The sequence below is a fragment of the Beta vulgaris genome, chromosome 3 (genome assembly GCF_026745355.1).
Source record: "Beta vulgaris subsp. vulgaris cultivar EL10 chromosome 3, EL10.2, whole genome shotgun sequence".
Lineage (NCBI taxonomy): Eukaryota > Viridiplantae > Streptophyta > Magnoliopsida > Caryophyllales > Amaranthaceae > Beta > Beta vulgaris.
In genome coordinates, this window is record NC_079204.1 from 34,799,926 (window position 1) to 34,823,732 (window position 23,807).

Consider the following 23,807-nt stretch of genomic DNA (forward strand, 5'->3'; position numbering starts at 1 on the left):
TAATCATCCAAATTTAGACCACGATCATCATTGTATGTAGTCTTAGATGATCTTTCTTCACGTTCTTCCCCATCTTCATCTGAATAGGCGCATATGAATGTGGCACTATTCGGATCAAGCTTCTTTTGTATGATTGTTGCAATGGCATTCATGTGTGTTTCCAACCAATTCAAGTTACTACCAATCCCATTGATTGTGGTAGTGTTCTCATTGAGTCGAATTTGTGAGTCATATTGCAACTTAGTGAGGTCTTGCAAGGGTTTAACAAGCTTACTTATCCATCTCGGACTCCATTGCTATGTGCTCTCCTATGCTTGTTTCACTTTCTTGAACTTAAATATTGAATCTTGGATGTGAAAGATGGAACCTTGGACGTGAAAGATGGAATCTTGGACGTGAAAGATTGAATCTTGGATGTAAACACCACTCCTAACCCTTGTTATTACTACCTTGCAACGTAAAGGATGGATCTTTGTAGTAGAAGATCAAGCCTTTAACATGTAGCAACACTCGAACTTAGCCCTCGGATCTTTTTTGATCAAGAGAACCCTTTCTATCCTCCTCACCGGAAAACTAATACCACTTGATATAATTACTAAACCAAGAAGCTTAATAATCAAGTATGAGTATGAATCTTGAAGAGATGAACTCCAAGAATTCAAATGAATCAATAATCTAGTTCGAACAATATATTTCTTGATTCAAGATCACCCCTAAAACTTCAAAACAAGAATCTAAATACTCTTGATAACATTCCTGAAATTAAGATGTTTAACACCAAAAACTTAACACCCCTGAAAAGTCTTTAATGGTTTGATTAGTTTAACTCACAAGCAAAACAATAATCACAAGTATGTTTTAAACACAAAGCAAAATCTAAGTTTTATTAATAAATGGCACGCCCTTTATATAGGCTACAATTTCGACTAGGATAAACATAATAAAACTAGATAAGAATTAAGCTAATTCTATCTCCTAACCACACACCTACTATAACATGTTTATCCTAATTAAATTATAAAATCTATCTGCTATATATATATATATATATATATATATATATATATATATATAATATATATATATATATATATATATATATATATATTATAATAACATAGCAATCATGTAAAACAAGACTTGATTCTTTCCCTTGAGTTCAAACCCTAGAGTATCCATGATCAAGTCAATAGGCTCATGTAAAGCAAGTGTCTTTGCATCCGCATTACCACTCATATCTGTCAACCATGAAACCCGCTTGACCGATTCATTGGACAAGTCCACTTACTAGTCAAAGCCACAATAGAACAATATTTTCCTTTACGAAAGGAGGAGAAACAATGACCTATTTTTCAATCTTCCACGAAACATGAAAATACCAAAAAAAAAGTGAACCTCCAAGACGAAGATTATCAAATATGGAAAGACAATTCTTTCTTTTAGTAATGATCAAAAAGTGAAATTGAAATATGGTATATCTTTTAAGGTGAGAATTTTATTTTAAGGAAGGAGAAAAATTAAAGATCCTTTTTACAAGGAAAATAGAACCACTAGACAAACCTTAATCCTAAAAGTCATTATGTTAATGATGTGAAAAAATGAGAAACAACTGGTGGGATGAATGATGATAGCTTTACCCACTACACATCAGTTGTGAACCATTTCTTTTCATATCCACAAAAATAAGTGATAAATCAAAAAAACAACTACCATGAACCAAGAATTTGTACTGCTAACGTAAACTCACAAAGAAGTTTTTTTAAATATCACCATAAGCCAAGAATGTGTAATGTTGTGTTCTACCAGATAAAAGTTACAATGAGCAAAGACGGCTGGCTAGGCTCTTATCGACATTGCAAACTCTAGTCATCCTAAAATTACGTAAACCTAAACCAAAAATGGAACTTATCAACTGGTACGGTGTCACCTTGATGAACAATCAATACTAACATACAACACAAATATAAAAAAAGCCGAAATACAGCTATAATATAGCTTAAAGTTACATTTTTTATATAAATTCTAGAAATCTAGATAAATAAATACCCATGGAGAGAGGTTAAATTCCAACCTACAAAATTGCAAAGAACATAAACTCAGAAAATGGCTGAAGCAGCGAGAGTAGTAGTCTTAGAGAGCAATATATCATATAGGTCTTCAGCTGTTGGACGTTCAGCAGGATTTCCATTTGTGCATTCATGGAACAAACCTACCAAGAATCTTAAACTCTCCAATTCACTGTCCGCTTCCTCAAGCTTCTTAGAGGATTTTGATCTGGAAGATTCTTCCAACGACCCCAACAGTTCCAAATCACCAGACAATAGGGGTCTTTTGCCATTCTGCTCAAAAGGACATGTGACGTTAAATAGCAACCCCTAAAAGTGGCTTTGAAAAGGGGATAGGGAAGGACTATCTTAACAGGTGCATGGAGATGGGATATACAGCCGTATGTAAAACATCAACTTGTACGGCCCATAGTCAAAATGTAGCAACTAAAAAAAGACCTGATTCGACTATGTTTTGCTTACGTAGATATAATGAAAGTGAGTCAGTTTCCATGTGAATAGTACCCATAGTCAAAATATAGCAACTTAAAAAACTTGGAGAGAGTACCAATTACCAAACGAGCCGATAGCACAAACTCTGACCAGAACATGCCAATCTCCAACAACCACTCCCCCCAAACCAAAGTAAACATAAGAGTCGGGAAGCTCTACTATTCATATATGAATGCATCATATCTTTCCTTATTCAACAGCAGACAATTGTGGGCATAAACAGAGTTCTGTAGCCAGTACTACGACGTAGCCAGAGCAAGCAGGCGAGAGGACGGGGATGATCAGACAAGTCTGAATAATTGATTAAAGTAAACCCACATTTATCGTCTGTGCAGACGTTAGAAGAGAGCTAAGAAGCATTATCACATTTAATGGAAGAGCAAGCAAACTATGCCAGGTGTGGCTAGCCTTGCCACCCAAATATAGTTAGTTACAGTTGTTTATCTTTTAGTTTGTTATTCTTAGTTAGCTTTATTTAGTTTCCTATCCTATTATACTTAGGGTTATAATGCCTATTTCATTAATAAATTTCAGTGTGTTGTGAGTTAAAGATTTTGAGCATGTTATGCTTGAATTGAACTGAGTGTTCACCTACACAAACCTGGACTTTGTGTGATGTTGGAGCCTAGACTCACAAGAGAACCTCTTAAACCTAGATTTAAGAGCCTATCCCTTTTTTTCCAGTAACAAACGTCCATAATCAATAAAAACCCATAAAGAGTTCAAACTAGCCAAGAATATCACATCAGAAAGAGAGGAAAAGGGATTCATTTTATTCACACCAAGAGTTAATGAAGTCTTTACCGGTTATTTCTTCCCAGTCTACAAAGTTACATCTTCCTTCACTCTAATGACAACAAAACTAACCAGTACATAATATTGTTCTAGTATTAAAAGCCCACTGCAAGTCTGCAACAGAATACCCAACCCATCCCAAAAGGCTGTTCTAGTATTAAAACCCCACTGCAAGTCTGCAACAGAATACCCAACCCATCCCAAAAGGCAAATTATATCTCTAACCAGTAACCAGACACATTCAGGACTCAGGAGTGCACATCACGAAAGCTGGTAGGGCACAGAAAGAGAAAAGAGGGGCAGAGCAAGAGATTTTTACTTGTAGAAGGTCATGAATGCTTGAATCAGGTAGCCCAAAATATGGGACCTGCAAGGTTAACAATTCCAAAAGCAAGCATCCATAGGACCAAATATCAACTTCCTGCACATAGAAAGAAAGACATGTCAGCTGGAAAAAGGCAATACTTATTCTGTCAATTCTTAATATTAGAAAATAGGAATTTGTTTACAAGTTAATGCAACAATACTTGAGTAAAGGCTCTAAAGTTGTCAGGATCAGGATCATACTTCAAATACACAAAAGGGTCCTTGGGATCCCGCGATAAGCAATTCACCCACAGTATACTAAGATTAAGCTCTATTAAAAGCTAATTTACAAGAGAAACTTAGAAGGGCTAAGTCATAAACTTCTTTACTATGACGCCTTACTATGTAGTAATATGCATCATTGCCACAACCTAATGCATTTATACAATAAAGAAGAGAACCCCCTCCTCCCCTCCCCACCCCCCACCCCCCCCCCCCTCCCCCACCCAAAAATAAAAAACAATTTCCTACTTTAAGATCCTATTATGTAGCAAAGAGAGCATGACAATTTCCTACTCTAAGATCCTATCATGTAGCAGAGCGAGCATGACAATTTCCTACTCTAAGATCCTACTCCCAATCGTGAATGATCCTACAGACGACCAAGTTCAAGTTCCTTCTTTTGGAATCATATGAACTAAATTCGAATCATGATATCTGCTTTACTGAAACAGCTAACTAATATCCTTTAACACAACCACTGGCAGTGGGCTCCTGGTTCAAAGAAACACTTTTATAAAGCATTTCAAACATAGACAATTAGTTGCACATGATACAGCAAAAGATATATAATAAACACACCAAGAGAAAAAAGAAAAAAAAAAAAAATTAGATTGCTACAACCTATCAGATTGTTGCTTGTATGATTTGGTCTTCAATCATCTTGACAAGAACTAAGAAATTAACGGAACTCACATTATTATTCGAGAGGCAGTACAACTGGGAGCCAAAAGATTACATTCTAAAAAAAAAAAAAAATTCCCCTGCAAAAGAAAGCTTCACATCTGACACGCATATGGATGCCAAATATTTATCTGTTTACAACCAAGTTTTGAGGCCCTTAGGAGTTATGACAAATCTTTTCAGGTACACAGTATTGCAAATAACCAGTATGAGCATACTCTCCGAACCAGCTAAACTATATGATAAATCTTTTGGATTTAGGTTAGGCCATGCTGGTCATTATCCCCACCAAGCCTAACTGAACCAACATCCTGCTATAAATTAACATAGCTTGGACACATTAATGGCAGAAATTAGGGAAGAAGATGAGTGTTTGATTGTAAACAAAAATTACAGCAATATAAAATGATAGTTACAAACTTTCGAGAGGCTTGTTCTCTCCCATTGAACTTTAAAAGCTCACCCAATTTTTCCTAACAATTTTCAACCTCCCTTCTTCTCTCTCATTAACCCTATATATAGAGTAATTTTCTTAACAAAACTACCTAGCTTATTCCCTAAGCTACTCATTAAGATAATACCTAAATTACCCTTACCCTAAAATATCAGTTCATAGCACATCCATGCTCACCAATCACCATATTAGATTTGTTATAACACTTCAGAAAGATTATTTCAGATTCATGCAAGATGATGAAGACTCATGTTTAGTTCAAGTGGATGCGACACTCACCAGCCCATAGGGTTTATGTTCATGCATTGCCTGCAATACCTCAGGAGCCATCCATCGGGGTGTTCCAACACAAACATCGGGTGAGGGTATTCCTACATGAGATATACAGCATGTATGCAAAGAGGAACGAAGAGGAACTGCTCTGTCAAAATCAGAAAGCTTGATCACAGGCAATCCGTCAGCTCTTTTCTGCTTCAAATCAATTAAGATATTTTCACTCTTGATGTCACGATGAATAATGTGTTTGGAATGCAGCTCCTTTAGCGCACATATAACATCTCGAGCAATGCACAAAGCAAGATGAAGAGGTACATGCTTCTCACCAGCTTTCAACAGCTTCTCTATGTAAGCCTGTAGTGTGAAACAGATTAAATATGACAAATAAGACAATAAATCAACAGGGACAATTATGAAGAAAAGAGTGTACCTTCAGAGAACCCCCACCAACATACTCCATAAAAATCGCAGAGCGGAGCATGCGACGCTCAGGCTTTTCATCTGATGATGATGCAGCTATCCACTCAGAAGATATCTTATGTCCATAAATCTCAACTATGCAGGGGTGCTTTCTTAGAACACCCAAAATTCGTACTTCCCCTATACAGGTATATTCAAAATTCCTGATTTCATCCAAGGAAGCTGCAGATACGTCCAAGGTGCGTACCTGAAGTTACAAGTACATCAGCTAGATAACTAACAATCACTCTACCCGCAATAACCCCTAAGGGTAAAAGGGGGGGGGGGGGTTCAAAGATAAGAAATATCAAATGATATGGAAATTTCAGTAAAAATCAAAAGCAATGAATCACGGAAACCAAAGCTTCAGGGAACACTGGTTTGTGGAAATGTGATAGTGACACATTATTGTAATGAATAATGTTTCTTCTCTCTATTACCTGAAATCCTGAATATGCTTGCTGCTCAACAATTTTATGTTGCTCAAACTCTATCATTTCACCTCAAGTGTCCATGTTCAATATTAAATACTAACACAAGAGTATGAGCACAAGATACTTAATTTTCAACCAAAGACGTTCAAATTTTCACGAAATAGTCGAGAGTGACACCTGGACATGTATCAGCATCAGACATTGCTACCTGAGTCAGGAACATACATTACATAACTTGGAAAGCCAACATATAGATTCAGGTGATGTATATTGTAGCCATATGACATAAATCTTGCCAACAAGAAGCTAATTAAATTTCTAATGTTAACAAATGTTCAGTAGATACGAGGGTGTTGTACAAGGAGACAAGCACCATAACTTGGTCATTTTTAGTCAATATCCAATTCTTGAATCCAATGTAACGTGAGTTACATAGTGCTAAAACACAAATGTTATTACTCCTTGACACCCAGGGTTTTCAACTGCACTTCCCACTAGAACTTGAAATTTCAACACTTATTTAGTCACATGGCTTGAAGGCTTGAAAAAACGACCCTAGCTCCTCTCTTGCCTCAAAAGAATTTCAACGGAAAAGTTAACTGCAACGGAAACGACATTGTATTGGGAATGGACGCTTGTTGAGGCAGTATTACTTGTATCTTATCATACATGTAGCAGAATATATTTTACATATGCAATGATGCAATACGATAGGAAAAACCAATAATTATGCCTGAGGAGACACACCTTTGCCGCAGCTTCAACTGATCCCACTTTACATAGGATGAGAGAACTCGAAGCAAATTTTTCAACTTCTTCGCATTCGGAGATAGAAGGAAAACAAGTAGACATTGGATTCCTTGGAATAAGTTTAGGGGAATTTATCCGCGTAAGCGGAATATATCTGCAAAAAACATCTGAAATATCAGCATGAGAAATGAGATTATAACAGTTTCTCTCAACAGACTTCTACAACATGAAGCAGCTAACGGTATTCAGAGCTCAAAGGAACTAGATCAAAGCAAAGAATTAAAACAACACACTATGCATTAAAGGTTAAAACACCTGCATAAGTACTCTGGGTCCATTTCATCCCGTATATCATGCGGACGACAAGCATCAATGATCAAACGAACCAATAATCCACCCCTCTGGACAAGGATTGCGTTCCAGGCATGTGGAGAAAAGTCTAAGTAGCCTCGAATCAGCTCACAAGGCACAGGGGGGTCCATTCGGTCACACAAGTACTGGAATACGCAAAAATTCATCAATTTTATACAGGTTTCAATAGCAATTAAGAAATAAATAGATAACTATAGAAAAAACATAAAAATCCACAAAATATTTACCTTCATAAGAACTGCCCTATGTCTACATACACCGAGTTGCAAAGACCCTAAAGGCACAACCACTGAATTGTGTCCCGCTTTGATAGTTTGAAGAGATTTCTCACACATATCTCGTAAATCAACATCCTCTGGAGTGCATAGATTATTTTTAGTGGCCACCATCCCAGCTTTGTTATTCCCAGTAGCACAAGTACAGACAAAAGGCTTATGGTAGTTTGAACCGGAAACATTTTTCCTAACCCTCTCAACAAAAGTAGCCCTGTCACTACCTCCAAAATGATCTGAGACAAAAAGAGCAAGCCAAGAAGCAACCAGAAAGCTATCTTCAGATGTTAGGTCCCTTCTCAGCCTCAAACCAGTCATCTTCTTCAAGCGGAGAACCATTGCTTGAGCTGACAACAAAATTGCATCTAGTTCTTCATCCCTTTCCCTGAGCACAGTACAGGCAATCACAGAACTCATTAATTCAAACAGCGCTATAGTCTTAGCATCTACAAAGACAGCAAAAGAATAATCTGCACCAATATATGATTTTAAAAGTAACAACCTGTCCAGTAGAATTACTTCACGAGAATGGACCTCCAAAGTTTGCTCATAATCCCCCAGCGACATGAAAGGTCTATCCCGTCCAGCATCATAGAAACCATCTGGGAGATGATCCTCAATGCCACAGAATGACATCATATTGTATTTGTGAGAAATACCTGACTGATCCTCAGTTGATCTCCTAGACTTACTGGGCTTTGGACTATCAAGATATCTATCTGACTGCCTTTTACACTTCAGGGAAGTTTTTGAGACCTGTGAAAAACAGCTTTCTTTATCCTTATCACCTAAACTACATACGCAAGTTGATGAAGCATCACCGCAGTAAGTGTCATTTTCACCTTCACAATCAGCCCCACCTGAAATACATTCTCCATTCTCCGAATCAATCCCCTCCTTAGACTTCAGATCATCATCTTCAGCAGCATCAAGAAAATTTCCACTGTCCTCCTCATCCCTAGAAGCTGACTGCTTATGCTGATCCTCATCACAGGTGATGTCAGAAGCACACCCAGAGATAGATTCAGATGGAAGTGGAGCTTGTTTGCAAGTTCTGCACTTCTCACCTGATTTCATAATGAAAGTATCACCATGGTTTTCATGTTTCCATTTCCTACTATAATGTAATCGCTCTTGGCGACAACGTTGCTGTAGATATTGCCTTCTCTTCCATCGTTTACCTAATTGCCTCTTCCCAAAACATCTATCAATTAATGAAGACCCAGCCAGATGATATGAGGTAGAATGAGAAGATGCTGCATCAATTACAGACCAACGAATAGTAGTCAGCTTATGGTTACAACATATACCTTCATTGAACATACAAAAAGAACGCTCAAGAATTGCTAAAAAGGACAATTTTTACAAAACTAACCATTGCAAGATATGCTTCCATGATCATCAATTGTTGCTTCAAAAACATCCATCTCAGCAGTAGAATTGACAATGTCATCACAGCAGATATCGTGGACATTGCCCTCCATATTGCAGCAAATCCATGCAGGTACTTGACAACTGAGAAGCTTATTGTACTTAGACAATAATGAAGATATAAAGTAAGCATGTTAGGTTTATAAATCTAGACAAAGATCGTAAGCTTCAAGAGCTTTATGTTAGAAGAATGACATCCCAACGTGTCTAATTAATTGTGTTTCGTAAATTAATCAATCAGTAAGCACATGCTAAAAAAGAAAATTGAAACTAATTGTATTATATGATTAAATCAACTTTATATACCTAATGTCAAATAACTAAACCAATTTATTGATAGACTCTGTTAACTTACTATCTTATTAACATTGTAAACAATTTAAGCTTCAATATTATTTTAAATGACAGCTATAGATGATAATACTTCTGAATAAACTTGGTATGAGCTGGATTGAAGTTGGATACATAGTTGCCACAATAAAAGCGATGTGAGAAGTTCAGTCAAATTCGATTTCGATATTGTGTAATGAATCAACCTAGGGAGAGGGGTACTTTTGGTATTACAATAATTAGTTAGATTTTAGTAGTAGCTTGAAGAATAAGCTAGGGAGTTAAGGAGAAAATATCTCTATAAATAGAATGGAATAGGGAGAGAGAAATCATGTTGAATATTGAGTAGTATTTTGGGTGAACTTTTAAGAGTTCAATGGAGAGAACAAGCCTCTCGAAAGCTTGTAATTATCATCTTGTTTTACTGTTTTTCAAGAAAACTATCAATCAAGTCCATTTTACTTCTTAATCTTCTTCTCTAATCTGTCCTAGTGATGTTAGTTCATTACAAATGGTATCAGAGCAGTTCGTTCCAGGAGATTAAGTACTGATTTTCAGTTTAAAAAAAAAAAAAAAAAAATTCTGCAATGGAGTTGGACAGATCTCCAGTTCTGGAAACAGAGGTGTTTAGGAGGGAATTCTCTATAAAGTTGGAGGAAATAACAAGAAAATGTATAGAAGACATTCAAAGAGGAATTTCGGAAATTCTTGATGAAGCTTTGGCTTTGAAGTTGGAATTGAAACAACTTCGAGAGGCAATTGAGGAGGAAGAAAACCAAAAACCAGAAGTGGAAGTGGAGGAGCAGTCACATCTGGTGAAAAGTAGATTTGGCGATGACCTTGGCATCCTTGTTGATGGTGCCATTGGAGGAGAAGCTAAGGACCAGAAAACTACTGGTAGCAGGAGAAATGTCGAGGGCCAACTAAACACAGGAAGGAGCTACGCGAATGGTGCAACGACAACTGGAGAGAGTTGATCTGCAGGTGAAAGGCAAGGAGATTTTGGAGGCGGATTTACCGGTGGAGGTCGAGGTGGTTTTTGCAGTGGTATATTAAATGGTAAGGCGAGTATGATAGTCCGCAGACCAACTATATTGTTCGAGAGAGGGGGTGCCGGAGGCAGTGGGTCTGGTGGTGGCCCGGGGTTCACTAGTGGTGGTGGCGATTGTAATGGTTCTGTGAGAGGGGCTGAAACTGTTGGTATAGGGTGGCGAGTTAAAAGAGATTTTCCGAGTAAAACCACCACTGAAGATTCAGATTTCTTTTCCAGCGAGAATTATGGTGATGAGGAAGAGTGGCATTCATGGTGGACCTTGTTGCAGAACCTTCAAGAAGATAAGATGCAAGGAAGAAGAATGACTGAGATCTTTAGTGGGCTTGAGGAGGAAGCCAGATCTAAAATATGTTAGTAAGGGTAATCCTGTAAATTTTCTAAACCCTATCCCATTTATAAATCAGTCGATCCAGTTATTAGAACATGACCCTTCTAATTTTTCTGACCAACAAACTGATAGCCCAATCACCACCTACAAACTTGGGCCCAAATATGCTTTTGTCAACTCTAAGCCCGATTCCCTCACCCAGAATTTAAATGCCCAATTCTCTACCCTTTTACAATTCCGACAATCCACCTTCCTTATTCCTTTTAATCAACCCAGCCCCCTTTTCCTTGAATCCATCCAACTTAATCCATCTATCAAACCCAAATCTCCAACCACGCTTACAACTCCACCCATGTTGATGTTGTTCAGCCCCACCCACGCTCTCACCCAAAATGTTCCTTCATTTTCCTCCAACCACCACTCTTACGAAACCAATTCAAACAACCACTTGACCAACAGTCCAAGATCCGTCCATGGCAGGTTTCTGAATTTTTCGCACAATTTAAAGTCCAGAACTATCACACCAACAATAATCCACGAGAAGCTTGAACAAATATGTGAGCAGAATTTGGAAGCTTATAGTGATCAGCACTATCAAGGTCAGAAATTCAGCTCCGATTATTACCGACCTTGAGGACAAGGTGGAAGTTTGGGCGGCCGGTAATGTAATGAATCAACCTAGGGAGAGGGGTACTTTTGATATTACAATAATTAGTTAGACTTTAGTAGTAGCTTGAAAAATAAGCTAGGGAGTTAAGGAGAAAATATCTCTATAAATAGAATGGAATAGAGAGAGAGAAATCATGTTGAATATTGAGTAGTATTTTGGGTGAACTTTTAAGAGTTCAATGGGAGAGAACAAGCCTCTCGAAAGCTTGTAATTATCATCTTGTTTTACTGTTTTTCAAGAAAACTATCAATCAAGTCCATTTTACTTCTTAATCTTCTTCTCTAATCTGTCCTAGTGATGTTAGTTCATTACATATTGCTCGGGTCAGCTAAACTAAATGTCCGGTGAAATCGGGTTACTAGATCGTGAAAAGACAAGTCAGTAGCAAGGTTTTGTTGGGTTAGAATCAGCTTCGAGTCTTTCTCACTTCCGGTTTGAGTTAGTTCGATGTCCGAATCATCGGGTCCCCTATGGAAGGGTCATCCGACTTGATCCAGGTTCAGACACAGATGCAAAATGTAAAATATTGAGCCAAATCGGTTAGCAATTAACAACAAGTCGGGTTTGAGTCAGTCACACCTTTTCCATTACGAGTTGGTTTAAAGTCACAACAGATTGATTTTCTCAAGGCAAGGTCGAGCTTTTGATGACTCTAATAGGAACCAAAACATTTATGCTACATTTAACAGTTAACAATAGCAATTCTTTTACATCAAGAGCTCCACAAGAGGGGAAAAGATAAGGCACCAGCCATCCGAAAATGTCTATTCCAATTTAAACGGAAACAAAGGCATATCTTGCTGATTATGAAACTTCATTGCATATCCAGATTGGAATAGAAGTTTTCCAAAGTGTCACCCATAGGTGCTCCATATTAAGATATAACCATTCCAACAGCTAAATGACAAGATTCCCTCAACCATAATACTTAAAAAATTAAGTCTTCAAAAAAAATATTGATTTCAAGAATTTTTACCAAATTATTGCTAATAACTAAGACCTGATTGTATTGAACAGAAAAATTAGTCAAAGATGCATCCTGGACGCTTCAATAGGTATACTAGGATAATTAGTTCTTGTTTGGTTGAAGATAGGAATTAATATGTCCTATAATTTTTTTCCCATGTATTCCATTACCTCTGATCTACAATAAGTTATTATTTCATCCAGCGAAGCCGAAAGTTAGCTTTCATTTCACTTTCCTAGGGGATCTCGGTAACTTCATTTTGTGGGAAGTAGAATATCCCAAATTGTAGTTTGTTTAACTAAAAAATAAAATTCTACCCCACCCAGCAACAAGCTCCTCATAAGTTTTTGGCAAAATGTCTCATTGTAAATTCCTTTTTCTCTTTAGAATCAATTCTATGGTTTAATTGTTTTAGACTTTTCTCGCTCCATCACATCAAGCATTTTTCTCTTTCTGTCATAGTACTTTTATCTTAATTTTTCTTCTCTCCATCCACTTGAACTTATAATATTTACATTAAACTTATAATTCGTGCCAACGTAAAGCAGAAACTTTATTATGAGACAAAAGGAGCGAAAATTTGTGGAGAAAATCTAAACTTGCGCTTTTTTGGGATGTCTCATTATAAGTTCCGCTTTCCCTTTAAAATCAATTCAATTGTTTTAATTGTTCTCCACTTATCTTGCTCCATCATATCACCCCTTTTTTCTCTTTCTATCATAATACTTTTCTCCTATTTTTTCTATCTCCATCCACTTCAACTTATTTCATTTATATTCAACAAGTAAACTTATCCATGCCAAAGTCAAGTAGGAATTTTATCGTGAGACAAAAGGAGCAGTAATGAGCTAGTTGTTCATAACTCATCAGTACCTGAAGATTCAAATCCCGAAGGTTCTGCATCGAGCTAAGTCCTAGCAATCCAAGAGATGTCAGCCTATTCCTGGATAAATCCAAGTTCTCCAATCTTTTAAGAGATGACAATCCAGCTGGTAGTTCAACTAGCTTATTATTAGCAACTTTAAGAGAGATGAGGGCATTTAATGAGCTTATTTCCTTTGGTAAACTCCTCATCTTATTGAATGACAGATCTAAATACTCCAGACTAGTAAGGCAGCCAATTTCAGGAGGAAGGTATCTGCAAAGTGCAAAGTGGCCACAAAAGATAAATTTGCAAAACAAAAGCTTCACGAACATAAAATATTAAAAAGTACAAAATAAGAAAACATAAAATCTCAGTAAACATAATGGTAACTTAGTTCAATAAAGTCACTTGCACAATCATGAGCTGGGGGGCACCACCAACAAACACAGCTGCAGCGAGACATTTAAGAGACACATTCTCATAACACCTTTTGTTTATCATGAGGCTATGAACATAGTCAAGTAAGAGCAAAAAAGAGGGTATCTGCTTTTCCTTTTCTTCACCTTTCTTTCCTACACATCTGCTTCTCCTCAAGTTTTTCTTGCAATTCAACCAGGGTTGTTTACCATATTCAATCTAAGAGACAAAATAGTGGGCTAAAAGTCAACTTCAAATTTTTTGCCCATATAAGCCAATCACTATCAGGGGTTTACTAGGCTTAGCAGACCTACATAGCTTCTACGCACTTAGCATCAAGGTTGAAAATTTTTCTATAAAAGTTGAGCAGCACAAGTCAGAATCAAATATCTTTATAGAGAGAAAGAGACAGCTGTAGAGAGAGAGAGATATGGCAGTAAATAAATAGAGGAGCGCAGGAATTGGGTCATTCATTCAGAAATTGAGAGTAATCTTCTTATTGTAAGGGAGATAGTTCCAGCCTCTCGAATCCTGTGAAAAACTATCTCGTTACCATCTTAATCAATATTACAATCTACTGTCTTATTTGATGTTCTTCTGTTTTCATTATCCTTTCTCTCCTGTTTGTTTGTCAAAAGTTGCTATTTTTAACCTGTTCCTAAATATTCACCATTGTTGTGTGAAGCTGCTGTGTTTGTCTTCCCACACACCACCCCCACCCAAAAAAAGAACAAGAAACTAAAAAATTAAGATGAGGTCAAACCAAACAAGAACAGACAAGACAAAACTTGAATAGTTAAAGTTCACACTTGAAAACCTTATTTTGAGTGAATGAAACATAGGTTCAACCACCCTCTACAGTGCTATTGAAGCACCTCACTTTGTTGTACATAAGCGTTAAACTGCCCCTACAACTTGACTATGCAAGCAACATATCACACAAGAGAATAAAGACATAAACCGAACATCATAAAACAATGCTGCTCTTTTACCCTCACCCCAGGCCCTCTCCCCAAAAAAACATTAAAGGACTTATACAACTTTAAGGAAACAAAAATAAATTAATAAATTAATAAATTAATAAAAAAAAAGATAAAAGACAAAAAGATCCTATATCATGCAAACACAACCACACAATTTAAGTTCCAGCACCTATTCCCCTTTTCTCTCTCACAGTGAGGCAGCAAAAGAAAATGGTTCTTTCCTCACCATCAACCCACCCCCCCCCCCCCGAAGCTCCCAAACATAAAAATGAACAGATAAAACAGGAGTAAGAGAAAAAGAGAGATGTTTCCATTCTCATCTTTGACAAACCCAACTAGAGTTTGGGATGAACTGAAACAAATCTTCATCAAAACTAAAAGTCCTCACTATGACTTATCGTCCTAAAATCTCCCTAGCCAAGACTATCAATCCCAATTCCAAAGAAAGGCCATTAGCAAATGACATTTGCTAAATTAGAGAATCTATGGTCCTATATGGTGCACATGGTCTTCAAGTCAAGAAAATGAATCGAATACGTAAATCTATACTAATATTAATATATTAAAAGGCGTTCTTAAACATGGAACGGTGCCATGTGACGCTCTCCCTAAAGCATTTTACTCCATGTAATCCACATACAATAAAAAAAACTAGAAATTGCATAGCACAAGGTTTGATCCCATGACCTCAAGGTTATATATTAAAGTCTTAACCACTTGACCAAGTGATATTTAGTATGAATATTTTAAAGTACAATAATTATAAATGAAAATTTTCCTTACCCGGGGCATAGCCCGGGCCTAACAACTAGTTTAAGGACTGATTCCTGATGAAGCCCATGTGTGTGGACATTAAAAGGAGTAAACTGACACAATAAAGATCATTACCAAGCAGATTTTCATGTTGACCATATAACCTGATGCTAGCAATGCAACACATCTAAAATAGAATCCAAAAAAGAAATCATCCAAGGCTATATGTATGATCTACAAAGTACAAGCTGGCTTCCCTTGCTTCATTTCCCCCCTAAACCAAAAACATATTCAACAAAAAAAAGACATAATAAATAAATTTCTTTGAAATTCTATGATGTAAGTGTTAAACCACCATCCAAAGTATGGTTGATGATCTTAAACTTAATTAAAGGAATTTGAATACTCACTCAACACTCTTAGAGCATGTACAATGGTTGGTGTCTCTCCAACTAGCTCTCCACACTCTCTCTCCTATTCTCTCTCTTCAAGCTACTCTCAAGAGCCATGTCTAAAAACACCCAACAACAATAAAACCCTTTAAAGAGCTCTCCATTCAACTTTTCATTATTTTGTGGTCCCCATGTCAATAAATGAACCTCATTTCATATTATGATCAAAGTTATATAAATTAAGTTATTCATGTAAATTAAATATAATTACAAATTAATCTTTTTCATAATTTAAGCAAAGTAGAATTTTTAAAAAACAATATAATTATGAGTGCTAATATTTAATTTTCAAAATTTGGCATGGAATGAAGAATTAACCTACAACATGAAAAACTAATTTTTAAATATCCAATATTAGGCTCATTTTATAGATAAAGGAAAATTATACTTGTTGGCATAATAATTATTACTATCTTTTTTTTTAATTTTTATAGAAAAGATCATTAAATGGTTGCATGAAGAAAAAAGAATTGAAGTAATTACAATAAGAAGTGGGTCCCACACATTGGAGAGCCATCTCTCCATCAACCAAATGGTATCTCCCCCAAGAGCCCTTTGGCAAAGTGTCTCCATGGAGAGACACCCAAGACACACCTAAGAGCCCCATTGTTGGGTAAGAGGTGGCTCTCCATTTTCTCTCTCCTTGGAGAGCTAGTTGGAGAGCTAGTTGGAGAGCCCCATTGTACATACTCTTAGAAAGTTAAGAAACAAGGATAGTTGCCAACTATGAAGCACGGGTACTTCCCCCGAGTGTCGTTTCCCGTATCGGGGACGGCTACGGGAGGGATACGTCGGAAAAAGTCTCCATGACAACTCCTGGAAGGTGGGGACGTCGGCTTCAGTAGGGAACGGCTAGGGAGGTTGATGGGGATGTTTTGGGGACGAATCTTGAAGTTTTTACTCAAATCGTGGGGCGAACGCGACCTAGTTCACTTTAATTGTTGTTGTCGTCCTAGTTCACTGTAATTGTTGTTGCCAATCTGATCCATCGGGAGAAGGAACGGAGAAATAAAGAAAAAAAGGAAGAAAGGAGAAATGAGAGAGATCGAATGAAGGGGTTTTACTTTTACAGTTCATCTTTGACTGAAATTCAATAAGATGGGGGACAGCTGGCTTGGCAATCAATAGTTAGAGACAAATATTTTAATTTTTAATACGGAACCAAGTAACAACTACCCCTTTCTCCAATTCTCCTCTCAAAATGTACCAACTACCAATTCCCTCATATCTTATTTAATTTTACCACGTGGGTTTAACGAGTAATCCACTCTTTTTTTTTCCTTTTCTTTATAACAAATTATTTTGTTTCTCTTCACCGTATTTCTTTTATATTACTATTTCTTTCAATTAGGAAAGATAATTGATCCGAAAACCAACCCTACTAGTAGTAGCCTGTAGGGCACACAAGATCATACCGTGGGTACAAGGCTAAACAACCTGTAAGCAGATGCCTCATCATATTATTGGGATAAGGATTCGAACCAGGGGCTTTCTAGAATTCGAGGTGGTACTCCACTCAACTACCACCTCTCCCTCCTTTTACATTACAATATATATACACGAAACCCTTCTCATCCCCGTACCCGTCCTCGTCTAGGTTGCTAAAACCCAAGAACACTCTCAAAGTTTTGGGATCTTAGGCTAGAGACAAGACTCACTCTGATGCGTGTGTGGAGCATCAAAAATGCACAATCGTAGTTTTGTTAGGATTCTTTATGTAATGTCCTAGTTCTGTTAGGAGACTATGTATTTTAATCGCTTTATAACTCTTTAGTTTAGGTGTTTTAGCGATGAAGGAATCCTATTATATTTAGGAATCTAATTCCTTTGTCATTAAGTCTTATTAGGAGTCTTTGTTTTGGTTTATCTTTACGTTTAGGCGTGTGATGATAGGTTGAGGCGTGTGAAGATAAGTTTGTTAGTTAGTTAGTTTGTTGTTTATCCTTTAGGCTTTACTAGTTCTAATGAGTTTAGGAATCTTGTAATATATATATTGCTGATTTTCGGCCATAATAAATAGAGAGATTGTTTTGTGATTTTAACCTATTCCTTGTGGAATTAACGTTTTAGAAGAGAATCCAAAGCTTTAGCAGTGAATGCAACCCTAGTTATTATCAAACCTTGGTTAGGATTTGATAATTCCATATCCTTGTTACTTAGTTTCTTTAATCATCAATCATAAAACGTGTGATTCATACTTAAAGAATTCGACCATAAACTTTAAATAGTGATCAAGAATTGCTTTCTTGATTCAAGATTCATTAAAGATCCATTCTTTTTAATCAAGAATTCAAATTCACATAACACTCAATCTCCTTTAACCCTCACAGGTGAAGACAAACTCAAAGTTTGAAGAGAAAACACATGAGCTTGAGACACTCCAAAAAAAAAAGTATTTTAAACACAAAAGTTTTTTTAATGAATCACAAAGCTCCATTTCTCTTTGTTATTAGCTCATATACATAGCGAATACAATAAGGATAGAAAAGCAAAAAGACAGCATGTACACACTCTCTAAAACCGTCCATAATATAACGGTTACATAGCACAAAAGACTCCCCTTTCACTCCTCTTGCAACGGTCCATAAACGCACCATTAATGAGTTGTTTTGGAGGCTCTTTTTGACCTAAACTCACACCAATCACTATGCTGGATCATTAGGGCAAGAGTTAATAACAATGCTACAAGGGACGGGGTTCGATTCGAAACGGAGTACGAATTCGGGTACGCGTAACGTATATATATATATATATATATATATATATATATATATATATATATATATATATATATATATATATAATATGGGATAAGAGCATTTGTCAAAGTAAAAGAAATAAGAAAAGGACTATTGTGAGTAGTGAAAGGAAAGGACAAGAAAAAGGTAGTAGAAGCCAGTTGTCAAGAAGTCAAAAAAAAAAAAAAAAAAGAGGAAAACAAAGAAATGACACTTGTTATAAAGATAATAAAAGGAAGCATGTGACTTAGTAAAACCACTTTTAGAGCAATGAGTCTTCTTCTTTCTAGCTTCCTTTCTCCTCTCTAGCAATTCTCCTACCCGGGCCACCATCTTTCCTCTCCGGTTACGGGTGTGGACTCAAGAATGGGCACGCGGTTCTCATCGATCTGATGCACGACTTCGAGCGATCTGGGTCGCGTTTGTTCCGAGATCGGGAACGAACGACCCAGATCGGAAAACGCGACTACCTCTCGCGTTGCTTGTATCACTGCTTCTGCAAGTCAGAATTTTTATCGACATGGACTCAAGAATGGGAACCCGGTCCTCATTGATCTGATGCGCGATTTCAAGCGATCTGGGTCGTGTTTGTACCGTGATCAGGAAACAACCCAGATCGAAAAACGCGACAATGTCCCAGATAGAAAAACGCGACAATGTCCCGTGTTCCTTGTATCAAGGGTTAATAACTCTTAGCCTTCTTACAATCATAATTTAAACACATTGAAGCATAAAAGAATTAAAACACACATATGGGCCAAAAACAACGAATGGGCTAAACGCACGCACACGCCTAACCATGCACCACCATGCTTCTCCTTGTCAACAACTCCAATGGAATCTAAGGAATATATCATGCTTAGTTTTAAAAGGGGCAAGGCGCACCGAGGCGCAAAGTGCGATGCGAAGGGAGGCGCAACGGGCAAGGCGAAGGCGCGCGCATCCCGTAGGCGAGGCACAACTTAAGTTCCAAAAACACTTTAAATCAATTGTAGAACATATTTATACTCCAAACAATATGATAATTTCATTAAAGATGCATAAAAATAACATATTTATTGTAAATTATATTTTTCTCAAAAAAAAAAGTCAATCATTTTTTCAAAATAAAAATCTGATTAGAGTAACTTTGGCCATGACCTAGAGCTAACCGCACAATACATTAAAAACAAAATGAATAGAAAAACAAAAATGAGGGCTCTCAATCTTTTACTTTCACGTGAAAGTGACCACAAGGAAAAAAAAACAAAAGTGTGTAAGATAAGGGCGGAAACCAGATCAAAGAAGAAGAAGATAAGAGAAAAAGAGTAGGCGGTAACGGATCTGCATATACCTTTATCAACGACGGCTGCCAGAGGAATAATGCGCCCGTAACAATGGGAATTTCCAGTCGCCACTATCTGCCATGAATACCGACGTCTAATTGTCAATTTTTACCAGATTTCGGAAATTAGGGTTTCACATAATTGGGGCTTTTTGGTTTCCGATTTAAATTGAAGCAATTTTATGCAATTAAATGAGGGATCTGGGTCGAATTCACAACATAAAGCTTGGGTGAGTTTTTTTTTTTAGTTTTGAACTCAAAACTCCTCATTTCTCTCCAATTCCAAGATAAGCGGCAAAGGCGGTGCGCCTAGCGCCTCGCCGGAGGCGGCTAGAGGCGCGCGCCTCCTTGAGCTTGTCGTAGATCGCTCCACCTTGGTCTTAAGATGCAATTTTACTGGCGCTTGGACTCGCCCCTTGCCTAGGCGCTCCTTGGGCGCGCTTTTTAAAACTAAGATCCCATGCGAGATAAGTCACAAACTGAGGCTTAAGAGCAACCTTAAATTATAAGATGATCCAAATTCAATAATTAAAAAGCTCATCTAATTTCCATATTTTTAGTTGGTGTTAAACATCTAAGCATTCAACATATATAAGAGTACTTAAACCCGTCTCCTAAACAATAGCATTGAATCCAAAGGGTACTCACAAACATAGAAGTCAAATTCACCCGGTTCACTTTCGCTTACACTACCAAATTTAAGCATTCCATGCATGGGAAAAAAACATTAAAGTGTAAGTTTGTAAATTTGTAAATTTGTAAATTTGTAAATTTGTGATCTCTGTTACCCCGGACTCGGCAAATTTTGCCAAATACCCGTGTCGATACGACACGACATTGATACGGGTACGACATACGTGTCTGATCCTTCACTTTGCACTCGAACAAGGCCAAAATAGAAGAGAGAGAAACATAAACCCTAGATCTAACAAAAGAGAAATACAAATAAAGAAAAAACACAAAATCTATTAACAATTTCGCTCCATACCTTCAAATTCATAGAATTAGAGATTGATTTGCACCAAATAATAACGATATCACCTTCAATTCGTAAACCCTAGAACAGAATGGGTGCGCCAAGAGGTTTGTTTTAACTTTTTTAATTAAAAAGATTGGTGGGCGAAGGAGATTTCTTTTTTATTTTTGACAGCAACCAAAGAGATTTTGAATATTTAATTATTTCTTTTCAAATATCATAGTGTACATACCTCATCTTTTTGACTTTTTTTGCTGTCCCCTTAATTTTTTGACGTTTTCCATTTGTGTCTTCACTCTCCATTCTTAAATTTTAATTTCGTGAATTATGAGTAATTTTAATAATTAAATTTTATATTATAAAATATTAATTTCGCATACCCGTACCCGTATCCAAATTTCGGACAGAGTCCCGTGTCCTGATTTTTTGGAAGTGTCATACCGGACGCTCGGTTCCGTACCCATATCTGACACTCCTAGCCGAGTCCAGGTAACATAGTTTGTGATAAACAACATACAGTATTTTGTTCATGAAGTCTAGAAGACAAACTATAAATGGCTTTGCAATCGAAAAACCAGCATAACACTCTAAATCCACTAGCATATTCTCTAATCTTTCACATAAAGCAACGACTACATTCTAAATTTACTCTTCTTTATTTTACCTTTTTTTACCTTTTTAATCACACCAGTTCATCAACATACCGATACTAGAAGTGTTGTACAAGCACATGATACTTGAAATGAAGGCCTATTACAAGCACTTACTCTTCTCTAATACTTCCTCTATCAATGCACATACTCCAAATTTAACAATCTTATATTATTTATATCCAAGGAAGAACAGTTATGTGGGAACTTCTTAGATTCTTCTTAGGTTTGTCTCCGTACATACATTCACAAAAACAATGATAATTTCACTTATACATAATTAATATAATTGAAAATATTACTGCTCAAAGTTGTGCGCTCACAAACGTGCAAAAGTACAACATATAACTAGTGATTTCCTTCAAAATGCACTCAGTACCAAAAAAATTTTCATTTAATCAACAAGCTCACTTCATCAAAATCCTAATTTGCACAAACTGTGAATTTTATCAAACACAAGAAGCAAAATAAACAACGGCCCACCAACCTGATAGAAAAATGGCAAACTGAGAGCTTGGTTAAGCTCTTAAGAGCCGAAATCTCAGCCAAAATCGGAAACCCAGACGACCTCAGCGGCGTCTTTGAAAGCTCAAGCTCCTTTAAAGCCTTCAACTTGGTAAAAGGCAAACCCATAAGACCGACAGAGGAAACCTTAACTTGCAAACACTGAAGCTCCACCAAATCCCTAACCTCAGGTGGAAACAAATTGACCTCGTTAGCGAAAAACTTAAGCGTTTTCAACCTCCTGCCGAAATTCCCAAGCGATTTCGGCATCAAATTGAACACATTCCTATACACATACAACCCCTCAGCTGCATCATTATTATCGAGGAGAGAGAGAGAAAGCTCCAAATTTTTGCCTGAAACATCAACAATAGAGTCAATGTCCTCGGCGCCGGGATTTTTCGGCGGTGGTACAGTTCGATTAGACTCTTTAGCTTCGCTATCTTGAGGTTCGTTAATGGAAGGATTTTGGTCTTGCATTGTGGAGGAAAACGACTATATCAATGGAAGAGGAGAGAGAAAGAAATTGGAAAAAGAGATCAGGCTGCCATGAAAGCAGATTTTGGGGAAGGAAGACGGAAGTTAAAACCCTAGAAGGTGAGAGAAGATTTTTTTTTTTTTTTTGAGAGGAGAAGTTGAGAGAAGATGGTGGTTTCGGCATTGTACTTTTTTTTTTGGCAGAATTTTAAAATAAGTTGAAAAAAGCAGTGTGAAAGTTGCGGAATTGAGTCCATTGATGCTAATTTGGATAAAATCCAAAATCTAATCCAATCCAATCTGAATTAATAATTCGGATCGGATTCGAACTGTGTTCGGATTGGATTTGGATCGACATTTCTTGAAAATTTGGATTTTCGGCTCGGATTGGATTGAGGGTAATCGGATCCAAAAATCCAATATAACCAAATAGTAATATGCCTTGTATTATGTATCTGGATTGGGCTTAAATTCTTATTTTTTTTTATAAAAAAACCTACTCCATATATACATAGCACTTCAACTCTTCCCCTAAACACTAAGTACACTTAATTCCTCATTTACTAAATCTACTAAGTTGTTGTTGTGCTTAATTCATTTCATCGAAAAACTAGAGTTTTAAAAAAAATCGGATTTTCGGATCGGATCCAATTTAGAGTATGAACATTCGGATTGGATTGGATCAGATTCAAACCCTAATTGGTTTGGATTCGGATTGAAAAATTGAAATCCAAATTTTTATTCGGATCGGATCGGATTGGATTAGGCCCTAATCCAAACCGCACACCGAACTTTCACCCCTAATTGATGCTACGTCAAACAAAGGAAAACGTGAATTTTAGGGGCTTTTCCACATCACCGTCGATTTTCAGTTTTTGGGTTATGAACATATAAGTTATAATATAAGGAGAATAATAATTTTAAAATTCGTTATACTTATATCAAACATTTCAATTTTGAAAAATAACAACTGAAAACTGGAAATTATGGGCTCGTTCGTTATTGTTTTCTATTTTCAGTTTTCAGTTTTTTTGAAAATCAGAAACAAAAATATGGAAAACCAAAAAAAGTAGTTTCCAGTTTGTAGTTGTCAGTTTTCAAAATTGACATGTTTAGTATAAGTATGACTAATATTAAGTTTACTATCCCCCTTATATCATATGACTTGTATATTCGTAAAACCAAAAACTGGAAACTTACGGTAATGCTGAACGGGCCCTACGTTTTTTTGGTTTTTGTATTTTTGTTT

General features: G+C 36.7%; 1 protein-coding gene across 4 annotated transcripts; it reads right to left on the reverse strand.

Moving 5' to 3' along the window:
* Nucleotides 1–1,743: 1,743 nt before the first annotated feature.
* Nucleotides 1,744–22,778, reverse strand: LOC104883498 (hypothetical protein). Of its 4 annotated transcripts, XM_048641411.2 has the most exons (12): nt 22,065–22,206; nt 19,961–20,027; nt 13,293–13,557; nt 9,015–9,171; nt 8,142–8,895; nt 7,595–8,024; nt 7,311–7,492; nt 6,993–7,149; nt 5,783–6,019; nt 5,356–5,706; nt 3,673–3,774; nt 1,744–2,339 (listed from the first exon to the last, which is right to left on the reverse strand). In XM_048641411.2, the coding sequence occupies exons 3-12, from the start codon at nt 13,491–13,493 to the stop codon at nt 2,097–2,099; spliced, it is 2,814 nt and encodes a 937-aa protein (XP_048497368.1). In that variant the 5' UTR covers nt 13,494–13,557; nt 19,961–20,027; nt 22,065–22,206; the 3' UTR covers nt 1,744–2,096. The 4 variants fall into 4 exon arrangements, with proteins under 4 accessions (XP_048497368.1, XP_010666330.2, XP_057249684.1 ...); XM_010668028.4 differs by lacking the exon at nt 19,961–20,027 and having other exon boundaries at nt 22,065–22,777; XM_057393701.1 differs by lacking the exons at nt 13,293–13,557; nt 19,961–20,027 and having other exon boundaries at nt 9,015–9,154; nt 22,065–22,777.
* Nucleotides 22,779–23,807: the final 1,029 nt, after the last annotated feature.